The 23,188-nt window shown below is 40.5% G+C and overlaps 2 protein-coding genes across 2 annotated transcripts in view; one reads left to right on the top strand and one right to left on the bottom strand.

The window, feature by feature from the left end:
• The window catches only part of T265_03087 (hypothetical protein), a gene marked incomplete at both ends in the record, with an annotated part of 115,624 nt that overhangs the window by 69,428 nt on the left and 23,008 nt on the right, over positions 1-23,188 (bottom strand). Inside the window, one exon of the mRNA XM_009167492.1 lies at positions 19,463-19,505. Coding sequence (XP_009165756.1) covers positions 19,463-19,505 — 43 coding nt within the window. The remainder of the gene's footprint in view (positions 1-19,462; positions 19,506-23,188) is intronic.
• The window catches only part of T265_03088 (hypothetical protein), a gene marked incomplete at both ends in the record, with an annotated part of 46,246 nt that overhangs the window by 2,245 nt on the left and 20,813 nt on the right, over positions 1-23,188 (top strand). The window contains one exon of the mRNA XM_009167493.1: positions 20,585-20,733. The remainder of the gene's footprint in view (positions 1-20,584; positions 20,734-23,188) is intronic.

Here is a 23,188-nt window from a genome sequence, read left to right as displayed (position 1 = left end):
TGACTTAGTAAGCTCTTGAAGGAAAGGGTTTCGTTCTTTTATAGATCCTGGACCTGTTGTTTTTTGGGCGCACAACTGTGAGTAATTCTGATTGCGAGTTATTCCAACTGTTGATCAGCCGCTCATGGTCGAACTGTTGAGTTGTGAATTGTGGCCAGGAGACTGTTTGGAGTACAGTGCTGTGCAGTGCTTCTCGGTTTTTCAGTATAGATTGGTTTCTCGTACAGCTGGTTTTTTCCATTTGATTGATCTCTCTGCAGAGGCTAGACAGACACGTATATAAGCACCCATCAGAAGTCTGTACCGTTTCTTCAAGATGAACTATAGCTACTTGGTGAGGTCACTGACATCTGTTCTTGTTTCAGTCTTCCTAATTTCTCTTCTAGGCAGACCAATATGCGAACCAAGTACATTTGTGAATCACTGGGACATAAAGTTTTTAAAATCATCTTCAAAGTTACTCTCCAGGGTAGCTGTCACCTGGTTGCCAGGTTTCACCACAGATATGATCCCGAATTTTCACGATCTTTCTGCAGCAAGTAATTTTGTGCTACATGGCAGTGAGGACGGGCATCTCAAGTAGAGTTCAGTCATACAGTGTCAGAATAGACTCGACCCCTGCTTGATAGTTTATCATTGCGTTTCTCAGATTTCCTGGTGTGTGAACTGATCATCAACACCAGTTGGAGGGTGTAAACAACCGTCACGTAATGCTTAATGGTAGCATCAGAGGATTAAAAATATCAGTTGAGATTGAGAAGGCTTTTCGAATAGGGCAACTCTCGAAAAAAATGCCAGTCTATTATCCAGTTCAGTGTAGATAAAGGCGTAACTGAACAAGGTTATCCAGTAATCGGCACATTTCCTAAGACTTTTCCCTCTGACGACGAAACATCTGTATACGTTTTGCGGATTAGGTTTTTGACTTCAGAAGGAGGCTATGAAAACCACATTTTAGAAAAGTAGTGGACAGCTTAAATGAAAGTGAAATTCTTCAAAGATCTGGTGGCGAGGGATAGATAGAGGCCAGAAGTAGCTGTTTTCCGAAGAAATATGGTTTTACTGCGTAACTCACCGCGGTAATGCCCAGCCGTGCTGGAGTATCCTGTGGACTGGCTATTTTTCAATTTCTAATATATTGCCTCGGAAATACCGTTACTGAGCTTGTGATGAGCCAAGACCCATGTATTAAGCAACACATGCGATATATCAGGTAACAGGGAACTCGGTGGAGGGTACTCTTATCTTCTGGTTTAACAGTTTTATTTGCCTATCGGGCCGGGGGATTTGTGCGTTCTGATTTCTTTGCATTGGGTACCACATGGTTCATTTCGTCCTGATGGTTTGGTCTTCACTCTAATTCTGGTTCATGCAGAAATGAAAACTTAGATTTTTATAAAGCAAGGAAAGTATGTTCTTGTGTGCGTAAACTATACCGGGTAAACTGGGAATTGACAAATTCAGAGTGGATTGTTTTTCACCAAAAAATAACAACTGTTCACAGTCGTAGACAAAATTGTCGGAACGTTAAATTGTGTCACTTCACTTGTGCATTGGTTCTTCCAATCAATATGGTGCGTGCTTGCTGTGATTTACATTATCTGTGCTATCGATCTCTCCAAGACTGGGAAATTCACTACAGATCTTTCCCTCTATACGTGTTCACTCTAGCTAAGCAGCTGAAAACTTGCCATAGGGTAAATTACGTGTAAGTCAACTAACTGCAAACATCGCGTGAACTGTGACGCGAATTTTTCAAAGCTATGCCTAACTGTCCCTTCGCAGTTTTGGCTGACTATACGCGGGTTCCCGTATTCACTAGATTTTTTTCGTTCAGAGACACTGTCCTAGGTTGAAAACCACAAAGAATCAACTGTTCTAGAAATTACGAAAAAGTCTATCCATGCTTTAAGACACAAGTATGATGAGACTAATTAGCACACAGCAAAGAACGCTTTCAGGAACGAATTTTTTCAGAAACCCACCAACAATTTCTTTTTATTGAGCATATTATCTGGAAGAAGTGGTTTGCACTGAAAAATGACCTCAGCTTAGACAGTAGCAATAAAAATCAAGCGTTGCATTTTTATGAAGGATTTTGAGCTGTCCGGCTAGATGCAATTTGCTTTGTGATTCTGTTGCACTTGTAATGCCAGATATTCAATTTGCAGTTTGGACTCTGTCCGCCTATCGAATTCCATTGGAAAAATGTTTTAGGTTTAAACCACGTTAGTGGAATTCCGCTTCACGGCCAAAGATTTGAGTCAGCAACTTATACATGGCGTGTCAAAGCGTTATGTGAAACTGATATTACCGAATTTTTAAACCAGCACTTGCATTAAGGACGAAAGTCTACCAAGTGAATGTGAATGAGACTGCATGAATAAAATACTGGGGGCATCCGACAGCTAAGTAAACTGATTGTGTAGTGTCGAGGAACGTCTACCGAACTTGTAATATGAAACCTTGAGAAAAAGACCGGCACTTAACGGCTATCCAGACAAACGAGGGAGGTTAGTAAGTACATGAGTTCTGCATGGAGTTCTTGCAAAATGTACCTCGAAGAAGTCTCATAGCTCCCGCTCTGAAGTAGTTTATCAAGGGCCTAAATGTCGATGAAAGCTTTAAGGAGGCAACCAAAAGAAGCTCTGTCGGCAGATGATTCTTCAGATCAGAGAAAACAGAAGCTAGGGAAGCGGTGAATTCCACACATCACTCGTATACCATCATTTGTTTAAGCAAAATCACTGAATCTTGCTGGCAATGAATGAGTAATTTTGCAAATTTTGGCAGCAGTGTTAAAATACACCGTGCGTGGGTGAGAAAACTATAACGAGTTGATTTTAAGGACCGAGAAACTGATGTGCTCCCATCAAGTGGAATCACAATAGAAATTACTGAGAATCCTTTGCTTAGCTGTCCCAGCTCAGTTTTTTGCCTCATTGCATGACGGCCGAATACTTCTCCTTCGGCAACACAAACTCTATCGTATTTGTGTGAAATACACGTTACGTATTATTCCCCGTGTACCGACAGGGTACTTGAAACCATAGAGCTGTCAGAAAAAACAGCTCTTTGTAGAAAACCATAGAACGAAGTAAAACTTAAGACCTTTTATCCGAAAAATTCCGGCATTTCACGTGGCACAGTTGTACCCATGTGTGCTTGATTGTTTCCTACCCAGGAATTAATGTTGGTGGTTGTGATTCAATACTATTCCACGGGAGCCTGTATATGTTTATCCCAGCTAACGTAGATACACTGCTGGTTGTTGTCCTTTTTGGCTCCACCTGTTTAAAACTTGTATGTGGGTGGATGACTTTTCATTACAAAGCAATAAGATCACACTGGGGCAGCAAAGATGCTGCAAAACTAAGCAAAGATCGGTTATGGTGCTGCAAATCGACTTCGATTGGCAGCTCGCGATCGCCCGCGTCTCCGAACTGTGGAGATTTTCTTCAGAGGCTTAGTGTGAGTTGCTCCATGTGATCCGGTGCAGTGGTGACTCAGTGAACAAAAAGAAAATATAGTAAAGTAAACACAACGCATATTCGAAGGATTTTAGATACAGGTTTCATATAAGATGCGATGAGTACTTAGCCACAGCTCTGCAATACAAAGAGGGATCGAAATTATATATCCCAGGTTTTGCACTGTTCCTATCATCGCTTTCGTAAACACCATTATCGTTGATAACAAGACAGCATTAGTAAATACTGATGTTAAGTTGTCGTACAATTACGAGGAAATGTTTTACTAAGGTGAAGGAAGAGGAAGAAGGAGTATAGAGTTGATACAAAATACTTTTGTCCCTACTGAGACAGCCAAGTATAAGGTACACAAAAATCGGATGAAGAACGCAAAAAACTACCTGTGTGCCATATCATGTCCTCTGCAAATAATGCCCAGTATAGATCTAGTGTGCAAAAACTAACAGCCAGAAAGTATTGTATAAGCTTCACATGGCACTTGGCTGGCGACGGTGTTATTAACGTTTTCTGTAGATGCATGTTATGACATTTCGGCAAAATAAATTATGTACACTACAAATGCCGTTGCACTTGAGTTAACACGCCAGTTTGCTATCACATCCAGTTGAGTGAAACGCTTTGTATTTGTTATTTGATGTACTATTCAGCTTCGTTTATTTCGACCGCAAAGTTCTGAATTTTACCACTCGACTTAGCTCCTGAGCGCCGTGAATAAAAAAGACCAAATTCCTAGAAACTACTAAGCTCAGTGAATGTAAGGCGGCCTTTGTATTAACACCGCCCATATTATCTCTTGATTTACTTACCGTAACCCAAGAAGAAAGCGAGTGAACCTATGATTAACTCAATTTGGATCAAAAGTGAACGATCTTAAACCGGCTTTCATTCGTTTTTATCTGAAATAAGGTGGATGCCTTGCTGGTTGTGATGTCGGCTAAGATAAAGCGGGTTGTTTCTGTGTTGGTTAGTCTTACAATTTTCTCACCTGGTCAGTCAAAAGATGGCCCCTTGCACAAGGCCTTTCGAGTGTACCCTCAGCAAACTTGTGATTAGTTTCCTTTATGAAAATATACTACGTTGTCTCGATTACCGTACCAACTGAAGCACGAGGCGGTCTTTGTACAGCATGTGCAACAGAAAAGTAGCTCAAACGAGAGATTCATTTGAGACCCCACTGAAAATTAAATGGATTTGAAAATGAGTGCATTGTCGAGATCTGTCCAATTTAAACATGAGGTTGATAGAAACTCAGCGACTCTACGTATCTGATTAGTCCTATGAAGAACAAAACCGGTCGTGGACTGTCGAAGAGTTTTCGGCGACCTTTTGAGTAGTTTCCTTTGTGGAATTATCTTTATCTTTTTGTGATGCGCTCATATTAGACATGCAGTCTTCTCAAGGTAGCAACTTCACAAAACCACACACAACACTTTTTATGTAATCCACAATCATCTAGCCGGTTTGAAGTGTCGGTTCTGCCGTCTGACCAGACAATTATGACAGGGAGGCCATCAGTGATCAGACCGACGGGAAAGCCTTTTTAAACAGCATTTCCAAAAGATACCTTTCAACCTTTGTTCACTCCCACAAAATAGCACAAGCGCGGTGGCTGCGGCAACTTCTTATCGGCAAGCAAACGCTGCCTAAGATTTGGCTTAGTGTTCAGAGGGACTAATATGGGCCAGAAACACAACCTGTTCAGCTATAAGGCGGCAAACGGAACGTAATTCAGCCCCATCCGTAACTGCACCATTTTACGTAATAATATTTCACCTGGTTTTTTCGAATTTAATATGCCACATTGCTTAGCACAGTAGTTTCCGCTTATTCTAGTGAATCTCGTAGACAACTAGATATATTTACAAACTAAGTGACCTTATCATCCATTTCAAAATACCAACGAATGGGGGGGGGGGAGAATTCAGAAACATTCAGCTACAAGTGAAGCCAATAGACTGACCTTTAGAAAAAGGGATATAAGCCCTGTAAAGGACCTCCTCTCCACAAAATAGAGGAGAACCTGCCGTTTTTCTCGCTGTGACAGATAAACTCGAATGTTATAGCAATGGACCACTAAGAAAATCAAAAAATCAACACAGCAACGTATATGATGAATTACTGGGATACAAAAGTTTGAAAAGCGAAAAGCCTCCGATAATTAGAGGATTTGTAAACCTGTGGAAATATTGAAAGACCCGCCAACAAAAGTCTGTCTGCGCGACAATATTTCTAACTCACTCCGTATTCGGTAATGTGGTGGTATTTAGCCACTCCGTATTTGTTTGTCCGATTCCATCATACAGTCGAAGGGCCAAGTCAAATCAGTGAGAGACCCAAATGCATTATGGTAACGAATATAGGATTTTAGCCATCTTGGAATGACGTTTTGCAGGAAAAACCACTCTGATGGCCCATGACTGGTTTCGCTCTTGTTGGGACTCATCAAGTAGGTGCGGTCCCCGAGATTTCACCAACCTCATGTTTCACTTGAACCAAATTGGGCAGATTTTGACAAATGAATTGATTCACATACCCTTTGATTTTAGCGAGAGACCCAACTAAATCCCGTGTTTGTGATATTCTCCTTTATAATGATGCGCCTAACAAACGTGATATAGCCTTTAGAACAAATAATGCGTACATCTTACGGATCAATATCCGTTTTCTTCCTCTAATTGTGGGTTCCTTTAAGAGAAAGAACTAACACACAGAAGATATACCACCCAGTTGATACTCCAGCACGTTTTTGTTTGCTTATCGGTTTCTTTAATCTGCCAACTGGAAGCAACTTCCAGGAATCAGAGTCGAAGACAGGCAGACGACTGTTGGTGCCCCGCCGTTCGAAATCATGCGATTTCAAGAAGTGAAAAATGTCTGATCGCCATCCGAGGTCAAGAAACGTTGGTCATGTGCTTGCATAATCGCCCGAGTTTATCGCAGTGGGTTGCGATTTAGACGGTCTGATTGTGAAGAAGTGTTTTATATCTTGTACTCCGGGTTTCATTTGATGAAATGACCAGTTGCTGTCTACCAATGGTCTGATGAGAATTTTAAAGTACCTGACAAAAACCTTTAGTACAGATGTAATTTTAACAAGGTGAAAAAGGATAGCAAACTGATGATTTTGCCAATCGTATTTCACTTGCATAATCTTGCTTCATTCAGCACTATTTATGAGCTGGATGAAGAGTTTAAAAGCTCCTTACCAGTTTTGCTTTTATAAGGCTTAACAAGTAGTCATGTTCCTCGTATTTTCAACAGTCTCACTGCACAAACCAGCCCTCAGAGTGATCCACTGGACTCTTCGTCAACAATCTTACAAGCAGTATTTTTGCAACAGAAATTCCTCTTGTGGTCTTGTGGCAGCCCTGGGAGTACACATTCATTTAAAAATTGGCAATACCAAAATAAGTTTCTGATTTTAACCTGGTCTAGGGTCAACTCTGTGTTATTGCGCTAAGAATTTTGGCGCAGCTTTGTAGTTTAGCGTGAGCCGATATTCATATCTCACGATGGTATGTAGGTGATGGATGCAGCGTTTAAAAAATGACGGGCGAACGTGTTGGTTGCACAATGTGACGGTGGCGTGTAGCCATGACAACCAAACCGATTAAGGATCATGTCCCTCTGGCCCTCGGGAGGACTTTTACTTACAAAAAACCTGCTGCTACAATATTTTTTGGGGGTCACGTAATATCGGTACTATTAACAGCACGTTCGAAAGTGCATTCACTGTGTTAAATGTCAAAATTGATCCAGGATAGAGCCGTCGTCCTGTCTGTGAGCTACAGTTTAGTAGTATTGTGTCTCTAGAACTAGACGAGACTATTCCTAAGGAAGAAGACATTTTCTTAGCAAAATGCGATTGTTTTCGGCAAATAAATTAAACATAACAAAGAGTATTATTTGATGCTCATTTTAAAATATACTTGGTAAACGCCAGCGGATTTAGTTGCATGTTCAAATATTAATTTGCGGTCCAAACTCGAGGATCCTCCATTAGGTTGGTCTCACTTATTTGCACACCATATGAATTTCACATCTGTTCGTCCTAAATTCCTTCATTCCTCAAAGTTCCGGAAACCTGCTCAGCAGATTTGTTTTTATCCAGCACACTCGGCAAATGTGTGACAGGGCACCGAAAAATTTCGTGGAGTTTGGTCAAGAAGCATTCTCTCACATACATTATCACCTTAAAAAAGTGGTTTTGTGTGGTCATTCAATTAATGAGCACACATCCATCGGAACAGTATCACCATAATAATAATACGTTTGATTCAACTAGTGAAGATATGCCAGCGTATCACTCTTATGTGGACCGAGAGCAAAGTACTTACTGGTATTGTTCTCCTCCCTCAACCGCAAGATGGATGCCAATTGAATTGAGATACTTGAACAAATAGACCTTATTATTTGAACACCCACGCCGCAAAAATAATGCATGAGCTAATGATGATAAAACCGTAGCGTTTTTGTACGTCGCAGTGTTACAATCCCTCGAATTTGGCTGCCATTGAGATGCACTCTAGTTCCGATGAAATCCGCTAAGCGGGAGTCAGTATGCATAATCTTTCATCGATTGAGATACACCAGCAATGTGGGGAGAAAAAATGGAATTCTGTTAAAAAATACAAAATATTCGATTTCTTACAACCAAACCATAGCCTTGTATAGATTGCTAGTAATAATAATATCGGAACTCTCTCATTCTTGCAATTTTGGCGGCTTATGTTTTTGCTGCACAAAGTAATTAGTTTTCAGTGCAAAGATTCTTCCTTATTAAGCTCAACTACAGTTTCAAGCTGACTGAGATCATAAGCGATTATCAATCACTGTGAACTAAACCGCATTTACCATTCAAAATGGTGAATGTGTGGCAACAAAAAGTCAGCTAGGCATGTCACGATCTTCATAATCATCATAGCACCATCAGATATCAAAAGAGTCAGATATTCATGGGTAAACAGATACAAGTGTACTATCCGCCGTCAATGTGTTAGGGTTCTGCTATAGTTTTTGAGCTTAATTTCAGTAGAAAATTAGTCCACCTAGATGGATCATCCCGAAGTTTTGGTTCAACCTAGCTAGTCTTGTGAAGGAGAAATCCAAACTTGTCACTAAAACCGTTTGGCATGGTAGCTACGTATTTTAACCGACTTTGGCCTGCCTGTTCAAATTCTCTTTTGATTAATTTAGAATGACTTACAATATCCTCGCAAAGCTTAAACAAAACGTCCGCACGTCAACACCAAAATAGTCCTTTCCGTAAGACTGAAGAAAATGCACTGTAGGGCGTCGAAAATCCATGGACAAATGTTGAATCAACTAGTGAATAACTTTCGTTATGCTAGAGTGACGGTTTTTATTAGTGCTGAAAACGGGCATTAACGAATATTAAGCAAAGATACCAATAACAATCAACATCTAGTATGAGCTTGCTTTAAAAAATTATTCCCTATAAGAAGAGCAGGATATAAGTGATTAACAGCTATCATGGCCCTCACCCTCAACTTCCTGATCTTATTGTGGCCGTTAAACTTTTAGGGTCAGAGGATGAATATCGACAGTGGAGATGAATATCCACAAAACTAGAAAACTCTAAAAGCTAAAAACTCCAAAGTGGCCCAGTAGCGGTTTTGCCCTTCTTGGGGCCCATCAGGTAGGCACAGCTCCGTCAACTTCATGTTCTACTTGATTCCTATTTGGTGAGCCACAAGAAGGGCGAAAACGTTGGTGGGCTGTCGAGGAATTTTCAACAACCTTGCAAATAATTTTCTCTATGAATTTTTATTGTTTTGCAAATTGAAAATCTCACGAAATTTGAACATTTTGGTGAGCAACCGAGACCCAAAGAGATACTCGTTGAAAAAAACGCTTCTCGGTTTCTAGAAAAGCTTGCCCTGTCTCCAGCAATAAGCTGCGATGAAACAATCCTTTTAAAGCTAGCGTTAAATAGGAAGTGAGCATATTTAGGCCCACGTTTGCATAATGCCTGTGTAACGGTGGATACTAGTGATGAGGAATATGAACAGAGTGTGGTTCTTTCGTGACGCAGCCTTGATCTAATGGAAGGTCGGATTTATTACAGAATTTGTGGCACTGTTTACAGCATTTCTTTCGTGACGCAGCCTTGATCTAATGGAAGGTCGGATTTATTACAGAATTTGTGGCACTGCTTTACAGCATTCGTTTACAATTGCGTAATATTTAATGAATATCCGGGAAAGTTCGAGGGGACGCGTTCAAGAAGTAGACATGTATTCGTTTTTTAGAGTTTGGTGCATATGTGTGTTTTACTGTCCTATCCCATAGTCTATAACAGTTTAGTTGGTTTTTCTAAACAACTCTGAGGCGGAGGGCTTTTCTCTATTCATCCGTACGGTATTTTTATCGGCTACAGCGAGACAGCGTTTTTGTAATGAATACTCCTTAATAAAAAACATTAGAAAGCCTAGTTTATCTTCTAAAATTCTAAAGGTTATCCATTAAGCAGCGCCACTGTACTGCTCCTGAACAATTGACTCCATAGGGCCTCCTGGATAACTCAGAATGACTCTACATCAATGGTCTAAATCAAAATTGTCATGAACTGATCATTAGCGTGTGAAAACTTTGAAAACCAATTACACCATCGGAAACTAACCCGAGTCCTCACTGAAGGAACATTTCGCATCTTATTATCCACATGTTATGTGATAGTTCCTGTTGTGTTTGAGGAAAATAAAAATAGTCTTTGGAGGCTTACTAGTCCAGGGTGAACTAACCTTACTTGACAGATTTTCGGCAGTTTAGGGTTTCACTCTAGGCTCATTGGTGAGTTTGCATCAGATTATCTACGTCTTGTCAATCGACTGCAAGTAAGCATGGATATACTTCCAGTTTTGCAGTAGCAACTATTGTTTGCTACTCATTCTGTATTCCAGCAGTATAACCTTTTGTTATGTGAAATTCAGCTACAGCCCGATGACCAAGCTTTCCTTAGACACGGCGTAAGGTAGAGTTAGTTCGTAAGCGGAGAGAACCCTAAAATCCAGCTGACAATAGCTGTGTATAGTTTCCTACTACTGTTGTCAACAAAGCATCTTGCTGAACTGTTATTAGTTCCGACATTTGTGGTGCTTCCACAAAGTTCCATAAGGCGACACAGATGCACCTAAAATTGCAATGGCTAAACGACACAGATCCTGGGTATCAGCAGGATACCAGCAATCACTTCGTATCCCGTATTCATCAATTGCCTGTTAGTTACCGAGTAACAAACTGTGCAAACTGTGCACTTCCTTCAGTTTGGGACATGTCGTATTCTCATTGTTTTACCTTGCTCTGGACATTGTCAATTAGATAAACAACTCCACGGTAGTTAGCAGTTAGTACACTGTCTTTATTTCTTGTCACTTCAATGCATTTTGTAGTGACCATACACTTGAAAGAACTAATTTTATTGATATGTAAGCTGATCCTGTCCTTGGTACACGAAAAGTAATTAGCTGACCCGTGCAGTTTGGCTGAAAGTTACTTTGGTCTTCCGTTGTCTACCTATGAAGAGCACATCCTAATGTGGGTTTTATGCAGTGAGTAATAAAGTCCGGGGCTCATTCCTTGCTACGATTCACTGAGTTTCTCCTGTTAAAGGTTGTGCAACGTGTGCGCCCCATTTAAATATTTGTACCTTGGAAACATTAGGTATTAAAAGTGTCAATTGTCTGTCTACGTTGCATGCTGAATCTAATATAAATCCATGTAATTCACACCCTCTTACGTTCACGAACTAATGTAGAAGGAGCACCCCAGTAACTGAAAAGCTGTTCCATATGAACTTCATTTTTATGGGTTCCCCCACATTCATATTTGATAAATTCATAGAATTCATCGAGATGATAATTCATTCCGTGCATACTATGATGCTTCAAAATCCTGGGAAAGCAACATTGCCACGCGCAATAAATAGTGGAGATTGTTTACGATCAAAAGTTACTTCATATTTATTCGATTAAGTAATCTTAGGATCTACTCTTATCGTTTTTCGCCACTTGGGAAACATTTCCACTTTTCAAGACCTTATGGGCTACCCAAAAGTTTCATGTCATTTTGGTGAATATACTTTCTGTATTGTAAGGGCGTTTGTTAGCCATGGATATTTCGTCCTTACCTTCGAAGTTCTGTTGTAAGCTATGATTGTAAACCAGAATCCCAGATAATGTTTTCCTTTCTAATTTTAGTTATTCCTAACAGCTACAATTCATGATCTTGGCATCCGCTCATGTGGGACCCCAGTGCATGCTTAATTTCATGTATACTGAGTCAATAGAACAAACTTGGGTTAGCATGAAACTTTTTTCATATTAATACAACTCTAATTGAGAGTGGTTGGGAATTTCCATTAGGAGATGGTTTATTTCACCATCTACCCGTAAGAGTATCAACTCTTTGTCCTGTAGCACCCCTTAGCTTGAGATGCCAACAAGTGCGCAACAAGTGACGGCAAATTAATCGAGAGTGTGAAGGGTGAAAACCTGCTTTTGAATATCGGAGAAAATACCTCGAATTTTTTGTGACCCCCGACGTAGTGAACGTGTAAACTGTTTCACAGTCACAAAAGAGGCTTGCCAAAAAGGTGACTTCCAGTTTTTGGTCAGCAGAAATTCTTTCTGCAAACAAACGTTTTGATTAATGATTCGTAACATGATTCTTTGACTACTTTCTTATCTGATGGCAAGGTTTTGATCATTTGTTTTTAGCCGGCTCCTATTATGATGTGAGGTAATATGCTTGACAGTGAAGAATGCCAGAATATCTTGGATAACAAAACAATGACTGTTGTTTGATGACTTCCTCGGCAATTTCCTGGCCAGCTATTCGCTGGAATAAACATTCACATCGCTCACAAACACTTATGAAAATAAGTACACCTATTTGGTCTTTAGCGTAATCCTCACGTTCATCTTCCAAAAAAGGAACCATCCGTCTGAAGAAATATTGATTCAGTAGCAAATTCCAAGCTGTAAAATCCACTGACTGGACGAATTCAGAAGAAATTTAGGCTTAAGTATTACGTTAATTTCATATCGCTGGTTTTGCAAGGGTATGCTTGTTACGCTTGGAACTTAGTTTGGTTAAATCGTCCTCTTATCTAAATAAATTTCTCAGTGGTGAAAAAATGCATTTTCCCAGTAAATCTACCTAGTCACAGTAGCAAGGAAAAAATTGGTAAAAAGTTTGAATTTCCTTGAAAAGTCACACGAACGCCTGGAAGCCTATTCAGTTTTGTCCGCCTACTTCAACAGCTCTTTTATCAGTGAGCTAAAATTTAATGCGGTGATCATTCTGTGCAAGAAGTGGTTCAATTTATCTAGTTCACTGTATTTTATTTATTTCCCCTGCCATTACGGTTCAACTAGTAACGACTTCGTCCGCTTAACCCTGTCTGGAGTTTTACGAGCTTTATTTCATCGAATCTATTTAGCATCAGTCCCTGAATGAGACTGAGGTCACGTGCACTATTTCTTTATCTAAAATACTAATGAAACAGATATGAACAAAAAGTGTGGCTGTGTTTGAAATCAGCTGTTGGCCAAGACACAATGGAGAAGTGTTAGCTTGCACATCCAAGTCGGTTGTTGAACTTAAAATCGTCAATTTATGGAGTTAAAAGCTGTAAGCGATTCCCAGACAGCAAATATTGATTACGCTTTTAGTTCTTAGCGATAATTCCTCATATGGACTTGGGTGAGAACTTTCATATGTCCGTTTGATTAAACGTAACACTATGCAGACTGTTCGTGCTCTCAGCCGCGGTTGCCGATTTTTTCAGCTAAATATTAGCAGGATACATGTTTTTGAGCTTTCCATTTTTGCTTTACACGTTGCGCTTTACTGATTGTTGAAGCAATGTTTGTTCATTTATTTCACACCTGGCCATCCAAAGGTGGAAACCGACCTTAAGCATTGACTGTGACGCTGAAACACCTCTTAAGAGTCGCAAAATATGCTCACTATAATTTAAAACACACGTTGCCATCTTGTAAATGTTGCGTGGTCTCGTCAAGCAAGTATAAATGGATCAAACACCAGTGAAGAAACAGCAACTGATTGCAAACTGGTACTACACTTGTGGTCTACTCCTAGAGGTACTTTGACCATGGTAGGACGAACGCTTTTAGTGCTTCTGGTGACAAAGCATCAGCTGTTGCAATCAACTGCATTTACTTCGGTTTTAAAATTACACTTCGTCCCACGTCTTTGGAAAAGTTTAGTGGCGCTCAATAAATTACACTAAACGGCCTGGCCGATTCGATCCTACGACTGATACTTGATACTGACCACTTGATTTCTAGTATGTTGGAACAAGCTTAACAATTCTTAGGAAGTTTGCAAACAAAGACGTCGACCAGCGTGCGTCCTGTCCTCGAAGTTCATATCCGATATTCGGTTATCATCAAGGTCTTGTTCTGAAATGCATGAGAATAAATATTACTTTGAGAGCAGCAGTAAGCGATCTGTAATCATTTAAAAGGCCTTATCACCTACATTGATAGTCAGAATCTTGTTGGCGTTTTTGCTGCTAAGTGACTGTGAGTATCGTGGATCTTTTTACTGTGAGTGCTAGTCCGGCAGGCAGCTCCACAAGCAAATATTACTTCACTAAGTTTAGTTGCCAATGGATAAGCTACACGGCACTTCTAAACTCCAAAGTGGTCCCTTTTTGTTGTACATCTCCTGTAAACAATCTTCCCTTTCAAAATCAATTGGATTGTTGCTCTAAGTAAATAAATGAAGTCAGTGCTCACCAGTGCAGTTCATTCAAAAACGTAATGTTGAATAACCCCGTTTTTTTGTTAATCTATGTACGCACACGCTGCCATTCTCCGTGCCAGAATTTTACTTACCCTATGCCCTTCAAACCATACTTTCCGAAAGCGATCAGGATGGTGAAAAAACAGAATAATTTTTTCGGTCACCTTGTCTTTGCTAGCCATGTACTTTTCCGTATCTCAAAGTGCAATAATAAAAACATGCAAAGCACGTGACGACCAGCTTTGATAGCACAAACCTTGACGAATTACGGTGGAAAGAGTGGGCCAAACTGAGCGAGCTAGATAGCAGAAAAGTAAGGAAGCATAAAATCCGATAAACTCGTGAAGCCTGCGTGATGAGAGGCAGATGATTAGGGCAATGGTGCACGTGCAGACAGTTGCTAAAACCTGCACACTGTTCAGTTTTCTTGCACTATGACCGATCAAAAAGCTTTTATTTTTCTGCGTTAAATCTAAAAGATGTGGAGCCGCAAGCCATCATATGACATCCCGGTCATAACTTCAAAAGAGACAAACCATGGAAGCGGATTAGCTCCTTATGGTTAATTTGCCTGTGATCCACGTCCCAGTAACGAACCATCACATAAAGGTATTATTAGCCGCAAATGGACGCACAGAATGGCATCGTGCAGCAGCTCCACCAAGAAAGTGTTCTGACGAATAAGACCAGTCTTACGTCAGTGTTTTCGTCCAACCTTTACTCAGTATGTGGTTACATCAGTGAAAACTATGACCTTAAGTTGTCTTTGTTGGTGTATGTGCCACGTGCAACGCAGGTTGAGGGAACCAGCTTATGTAAGTTCCTGAACTTCTTACTGACATACCCGAGTGGCCTGATCCCTGAACGGTTGCAGACGAGAGTCAGGTCAGTACCCGGAATTCAGCTTGGTAGAACCGCGGTTCTTGGAGGAGATATAAATGGTCTATAAAAAGACAACGCTTTGCCACACTTGTCATTTTTCAATTTTCATTACTCACTGGTGCTGACTTTTCCAGGGTTGTGTTCTGCATAGAACCGATGAAGGGCAAAGATACCTGTCGTGAAAGGAAAGCAATTGCGATTCTACGCTCGCAACTGCTGTCCAGTTTGTTTGCGTGATGAAATTATTTAACCCCTTAAGTAGTGTATTAATTATACACTCAAAAGGTTCTCTTTGCTTGGCCGGGGACAGGTATGCGCAAATATCCACTTGGTTGTCACGTATAATAATTTTTGGCAGTTTTTATTGCAAGCACTCCCGGAATCCATAAATATGCTGGTTTCCAACAGAGTGTTTTTCAACGAAATGCGCGTTCAACGTAAGAATAATTTGTGTGAGCATTTTGCGCACAACAGTCACGCAAATGTGACTGATAGTGGAACATGAGCAGGCTAATAAGTTCTCTGTCACCAGAGGGAGATAGAGGACTGCTGTAAGCGTTCTCGGGTAGCTCAAACACACCGCAAAATCCCGGTGACGCCATATCAGACTGTGGAGATGAGTGTCAAAAATGGAAAAACCAAGTTCGACGATTCTATACAGAAGAGGAAGTCTGTAGGGCAGGTTTGGCAGTTGGTGTCCAAACTTTCACACCCTTATCAAACGTTTCTTCACCACTAGAGTTGACGGTATTAGTGTGTTGTTGTGAATTGGAGCTGGGCTGCGCGTTGGCGGTTATGCGATGAGTAGTGATATGCGTTATTTTATGTATGTGCTTCTGACAATACCGAACTTCGACTATTATTGGCTGCCTTGACAAGGCATTCGGACGACAAGGCTGATTTAATCAAAAACATGTACGAACTGCTAAACAACACATTCCAGGTTGTCGGATTAACAATGTGATTAGAGAAAAACGGCAAACATTCACTCTTAGACGTACCTGTTCAAAAGCCTACCGTTGGACCGTTGGAAGAGAACGCATACAAATAAGGCATCAAATTAATGTGGTAGCAGCCCAACGATGCATAAAGGTATTGCACTAAAAGTTTGCCCAAATAAACACAAAAACGCAATAAAGCGCCAAAGAAATCAAATAAAAGGAGGAAGCTATTTGTATTCAGGATTACAAAACGACGGACACTCATGGAAGTTTTTTCGGAAGAAGCGTGTAGAAAAGAATACTTCTTCAACTAAAACGGTAGACAGACAATTAAGCTGGTAGTACTACTCTTCATCCAGAAAGTGCCTGAGGTGATCGCCAGAATAGTGGAACCACGTGGAATTTTATTGGTCCACCATCCAATCAAAGCCCTGAGAAGCCTGATTTAAAACTAGAAGAAGAATTCATATAAAATAATTATAACAATATTAGCCACCAGACAATGCGTAGCAGGGTAACAGACACCATGTTGGATAGACCGAAACGACCAGTGACTAAAGGCGGTCATAAGATTACACAACTCGGCTTATTTGGTTTTTGTACATAAAAATCAGTAAGGTCATTATTTCACTATGAATGACGTGAGGATTCTGCAGCCAGGAATTTCAGGAAGCGTGGTACTCCACAACGAATTCAATTGCTCGATAATTTGAACGGGATCCAACCTATGCACGTTTACAAACAAGGGATCACGCATTGAATAAACTAGCGCAGCCGACCGAGTATTAGAAAGAATCTGGGGACAGGATCGACAGAGGTACCAGTCCGGCAACAGTCTCAATGTGTGAACTCAGTAGTCTAGTTCAAAGGGGCCCTGGATATTGACGAGTTTGAACAAGTTGAGAACTCCAGCTGAGTGGATTACTGCTAAAGCAATTAATAGCAATCGAAAGTCACTTCCTTCGGGGTATGTAAATAAACTATGGCACGCCATTAGTCATCACAAAACCACCAAGACAGCCCCGCCACGTTTCACAGCAGGGCAATGGTGATTTCACCTCGATTAGTGAGATAACGCTTGCAACAAAACTACTGCATGCAAAAAACAGCCTGATCAACAATCACAGTTACATTAAGACGTTTGGAATAGTTCACTTGTGGGAGAATAAAGAAAGAGCCTTGATTCAATAGTACTTGCTGTCTTTCAACTCAGCGGACAATTGCAAAGTGCACGTGTCACCAAAATTCCACGACGGAAGTATTCTGCCCGTTCAAACTGGTCTGCACGTAGGCCACGTTCACATGTTGGCAGCAGGCTAACACATTGTTTGCAAAGTACTCTCTGTTTGTAGCATGCGAACTTCATTTTTTAGAACTTTGGAAACCTATAAATGGCTAAGGCAGTATCTTTGTTGGGTTGTTTTGAGGGCGGCGGTGGATAACAATACTGGTATGCACTCATATTCTTTGATAATATTGACAAAAAGATCTAAAAAAGCCTAAACTATTTGGTAAAATTTCCATAGTCCAAAGATTACCAAATTATTTACGGTGGGCGTGAGACATGCATAAGGTTTAATTAGATGTGTCTGAAAACCTAGCGGATAATTTGAATGGGGATTCAGTTAAACCGGAAGATAGCTGATACTAAGACTGACGACTGTGCCATACAACTGTTAACCATTTCAATACGTCCGCCTGGTATCATATTGTACAATCAAAAGTACACGTAAATACGTGCAGGTCACGACAAACACAAAAATATCCAAAACCAGGATAAGGAGTGAGGAACAAAACCCTTCACCCCAAAACTGTCAGCCCGTCCATCCCAGGGCAATAACATTACACTCATCGGTATACAAAAGCTTGGGTGTGCGGCCACCACCGTCGGATAACGATGTCAAAATGGGCGGTTTAAGCTGGGACACACAAAACTGCTATAGGACGTACATATATCACGGTAGGACGAAACAGTCAGCGGGTAGTTTGCAATCAACAGTCTTTAAAGGTTAGTCGAGTGAACAAAACTGCCATATGTTAGGTTTTAAAAAGAAAGTAAGGAATCAATGATGGGGTTCACGCAACGGTTCAAAAACGGGAGAAAATATTCCACGGCACAATGTCTCCTCGGGATGGAAAAGCTATTTCATAGAATGCACAATCAAGCTGCAATAATTCTTGTCTCAAGCTATGCAAAAAACAGCGATTCACTGCCCCAGCAAGCAATATTCATCTTGGAACATGCGTTAACTAACTCACCACTTTTCATTACCAATCCAACATTAACCCGCTCTATACTTTTGCTAGTAATCCAACTAAGCTACCTAAGGACCAACGTGACTTGTCCCATATTTTCATGTCTTTAAATCAGCTTTGAACTGTAGCGTACGAACACATTATTTCACAAGGGAAGAAAAAAGATGACAATACATTTAAGTGTTTTACAGCTGACAAACGGTTATTAGATGACCTCAAGATTTGTAACGCTTTCCCAAGAAAAAAAACAGTCCAAATGAATTGCAGTTATACGACTAATGATAATACTCTGTCCTTCCCGAATGAGGGAGCACAAATGCCATTGGAAGATAAGTTAGAGTTTAAATAAGCTCTTGTAAACTGACTTGCTTATGACCCTGCCAATAATTATGGGGTCTGAATCAGTTTGACTATTTCTTGACAGATTATGTTGATGATCATAATATGTTCACACCAGCTGATGCAGGAATTGATCATGGGATTTAGGAGGTGAATTCATGCACGCAAATACCTCATGTAACCGGTACAGAGCAACAGATTATTGCAATGGAGTAGGAATTATCAATGTATCTCGCACGGAGAAAGTGGGACAAAGCAAAGGTTCAATCAGTCCGACAAGTAACCTTAGCCTCATGTAGTACTTCAGAGGACTGCTCCCAAGGAAACGAAAAATCATAGTGGTCAGCATGTATTTAGGAGTACCAAGGGACAGCGAGTTAACAACAGTTCAAAGTTTGGGGTTGTTTTGAAAGTAGAATCGAATTTGAATGGATTAATGTGGAACAATGTCGAGTCCCAAACACAACTCTAGAGGGAAACCTGAACTAGGTTTTTCGCCACTTCTGGCATGATTCATAAACCAGGCGATCACTGAAACTTTGTTGCGTCTTGATGTATGCTTCGGTGACTGTAAGGTTAGGCGACTGACATTCTCGAAATGCCCAAATGGTAAAACAAAGTAAACTACTTGCGGGGCTGCTTGACAAAGTGGACTGTCACAAGTCAAGAGCGAAAAATTCAGCCTCCAAACCTGAAAAAAATACTACTACCGTATCTATGTATCTGTTATGACTGTCTAAGTATGTCATTGTGACTTACTTCACAGTGAGGAAGTTAGATAGTGAAGCAATCCTGCCGAAAACTATAAGAAAAAATTCAAAAGAATGACTCAGTATTACCCGAAATCAATTGAGATAAAATTTCAAGTCTTCAGGGAACGAACAACGCTCCTATAGAGCTTTTGTATATTGATTCATGTTTGAGACCCACAATCAAAAATATCAAGCAAAGCATTAGCAGCATCCTCAGAAAGAAGAATCTGGTGCTGTTACGTTGCTGACGTTCTTGGAAAAGAATGGAAGTTAAACGATATTTTGAGGGCATCAGTATGGGTCAGGAGTGATAAGCCTCTGAACACTTGGATTTACATTTTGTTTGAGTTTGGTGAAATAATGTTGAATAAACCCTAGGAGACTCCTTCTTGACCACTTTCTGCAATCAGCTTCAGCAATACACCTAAATATACTCTCCGGGCTGATCTTTCCTCTTCATAAGTAGGGAAGGCTGGAGGAGTATCCAACATGGGGAGAAAGTCCTTGTAGGGAAGTTGCTTGATCTTCAGAAAACAATAGGATTTGCACTTCTTCCAGGAAAATTGTGTTATGCAGTTCTAAGCTACAAACTCCTTAGGTAGGAACTCGGCAGGTTTTGACTTTGGAACAAAATCCAGTAGTTTCTTAGCAAAGAGACGAACTATGCAACTGTGCTCAGCAAGGATGCAATCGAATTTCGCGATATTTTCAAGTGCATTGACCAGTGAAATCCAACGAGGGGACGCCGCGTTGACTTCCGCGTCAGCCAAAGGCAATATCCTATCACTCATCTTGATCTGTAGAAAATGCGGTGGCGTCTGTTTTGTCGCATAAAAATATAGCATTATTATAGAGGTTCTGTTTCACCCCCAAACACAGAGCATGGTCGCTGCAGGATTACAGTTGATAAATAAAAGTCCGCCAGTGCATACAATTCCAAGTCCCATTTATATAAACTAAATGGTTAGAAGCATAATTTCAGCCCACATTTTCATCATGTGTTGGGTGTTTTACCACCGACAATTGGTCAATCAATTCTGACTTTAATAGTAAACTCCGAGTTCGAAAGATTTAAACTGTTTCCCGCCTATTGAGTATCATTTGCTTCATTCGTTTGCACGTATTTTAGGTATTTCCTTGGTCCCCAGCACACGACTGGCTATTTGTTGGAGATCAGGTCCTCAGCATCGAAGGTCATTGGGATATTGAAATAACCAGTGCAGAGGCCGAAGCATTAGCAGCCCTCAAAAGCCGTTACCTGCGCCTGGTAATTAAACGGTGAGTTTAACCTTTTTATATTAGACCAAATCATATCTTTTTAGGGGAGCATTTCAGGCATCCATATTATTCCTGGCAGTGTAATATCTAAACCATCATACTTCTACCCTAGCTGATTTGCCACAAACGAATGTTCCAGAGACATGTTTACACGCGCCATTTAGTTTCTAACGGAGGACTTTCAAATCTGACCGATAAATAAGAATCCCATTAGGTGCATCGTTCAATCACTATTCATGCGGCTGATCGATAGAAAACGCCTGGGGAAATATTTGCATGTGGGTTGAAGGAATGTGTACCATTGATTTATCGACATACATAACCATGCACCAACGACAGTGGGTGTGACCGAGTGGCACAGAAAAAATTTCACAAGACGTATACAGTGGTGGCAAAATAGGAACAGGGAAAACAGCTGTTGTAGGCACCAAATGGTGTCACTGACCGCCAAGAAAAATAGTAGAATCGTCGAAGAATAGCTACTGACCAACGACATTTTGACGATTTCTTTAAACCAGGCTAGTGAGGAAACTTTCATGTGCTTCTGCTCGATCGACACAAAATTATGTGCATACCCTGGAATACTGTATCAATTGAATCCACCGCTCTGTTACATCTGCTTATTAACTTCGGGCCGATGGCGTGCTTTGCTTCAACATATTGTCATACATACAACATACGTTAAAACTAAGCCAAAACACTCGTAAAAGAGTATGAAATTGAGCCGAAATGACAACACTGTGGTTTAACAGAATGCGCAGCATGTGTGATCCATTTAAATCCGTCAATGTCATTGCTTCCTGATGGTTCCGCAAAGCATTCTTTAAAACTATTGTTGAACAAATTTGGCTCTGCGGCCAAGGCGCTGAACGACTGTTGTTTTTTGTCTTGCCGGCCAATCAAAAACAGACCACTTCGGAACACTTTAGGGCAACAAAAATCAGATTTCGAGTTGCGTATCCGTGGTATTATTGTCTAGAGCATCAACGAGACTGACAACCTTAAAATACCCGCTGTTTAGTATCTTGGGAGATCTTTACAGAGAATCATATTCAGCTAATTATGCGGAAAGGAACTGCCGTTTCAACAAGACAAGAATAATGTTGAAAGTTAGTAAAAAAACATCCATTCACTTGTTTTGCGTTTGTTACAGGCATAACATTGAAATGTGTTTAAAAAACTAGCAGGTTCATGGTTAGCCGATATCTTCTTTAGAATATCTGGCCGAAAATCAATGGTTTCGTTTGGAGTTTATTCTCAGTTACCGAGGGCTTCCGGTAATCTCAAATATCACGAAGTAACGTGTTTTCCACATAAAGGAATTATCGCCATACATAGCATTTTTGCTGCAACCGTTGCCGAATCATTCTAAATATTGATAGGACAATACGTGCAATATGTTATTGCATTTAGAGTCTTATTTCGAAGGAAATTTCCTTTGAATGAGCATCAATTTTCTGTCTTCAAAAGTTTTTTTATCGAACGATTGCTGTCAATTCAGGTGAGACAACCTTTCAAAAGAAGCGTTTATTGGTCCATAGCTTCAAGCAATCTTTCCTTAAATCGATGACAGTGTACCATTTACTTCAATGTGATGCAGCTTGGATGACTCGTTTGCAACGTCATCCTAGGAACTTATTTAACAAAGTCGAATTTTCATTAACGTTTTGAGCGTGCATGCATACAATTGTGCAGCCGTGACGGGAAGAGGCCTGTTAAACTGGTAATATTGTTATACATTATACGGATTCAAAAACCACCTCTAACGATTATTAGAATGTAGCCGATTTGGTACATCTTGAAATAAGAGGTTCAGGGAGATGTAACAGTCGAACTGATCTGGCGAGCTCTCGCCTATCCGAAAGGTGCTTTATAGACTTGGTTACTAAGAAATGCCTGTGACTGAAATGCACAGCTGATTCATCAAGCTTCTACATAAACGATGTTCGTCAGCAATCTTGGTGAGTTTTTCCTACAACCGAACGTTGCTATCGTTCCAGAGATTTAGTGAGAATTCTGAATCCCAGAGAGGATTAGTGGGAAACCTCAGTGAGAATACCAGATATCTGTCAAGTTACTGTAAAGTTCCAACACACACGCGAGGGAACTGTGAAAGTTTTCACTGAAAACAGACTATGTTCTGTTGTCTGTTCTGTACCCGGGGTGTATGGGATTTTGCCACAACGGATAGTGAGCCAAACAAGAAAGAGTTATAAGCAGCCCTGTTAGTACGACAGAAATTTCTAATGAATTTGGGACAAACAACGTTTCAAGAAGTGATTATCGCACTTGCTCTAAAACAAACCTGATGCTGGATCCAGTTGTGGTGTACATGGTATTGCGAAACTGCGTTTGAATGGCCGATTCTTAGCCATAATTGACGCCTATTTAGTTGTTATGTCACGTGGCCGTTTTTCGTTTTAAAGGCTGAAAAATGTTCTTGTAAGTTCATCAT

The sequence above is a fragment of the Opisthorchis viverrini genome (genome assembly GCF_000715545.1).
Source record: "Opisthorchis viverrini unplaced genomic scaffold opera_v5_42, whole genome shotgun sequence".
Taxonomy (NCBI): Eukaryota; Metazoa; Platyhelminthes; class Trematoda; order Opisthorchiida; family Opisthorchiidae; genus Opisthorchis; species Opisthorchis viverrini.
The sequence above is the reverse complement of the archived record's forward strand: the minus strand, read 5'-3'. Positions and strand labels throughout refer to the sequence as shown.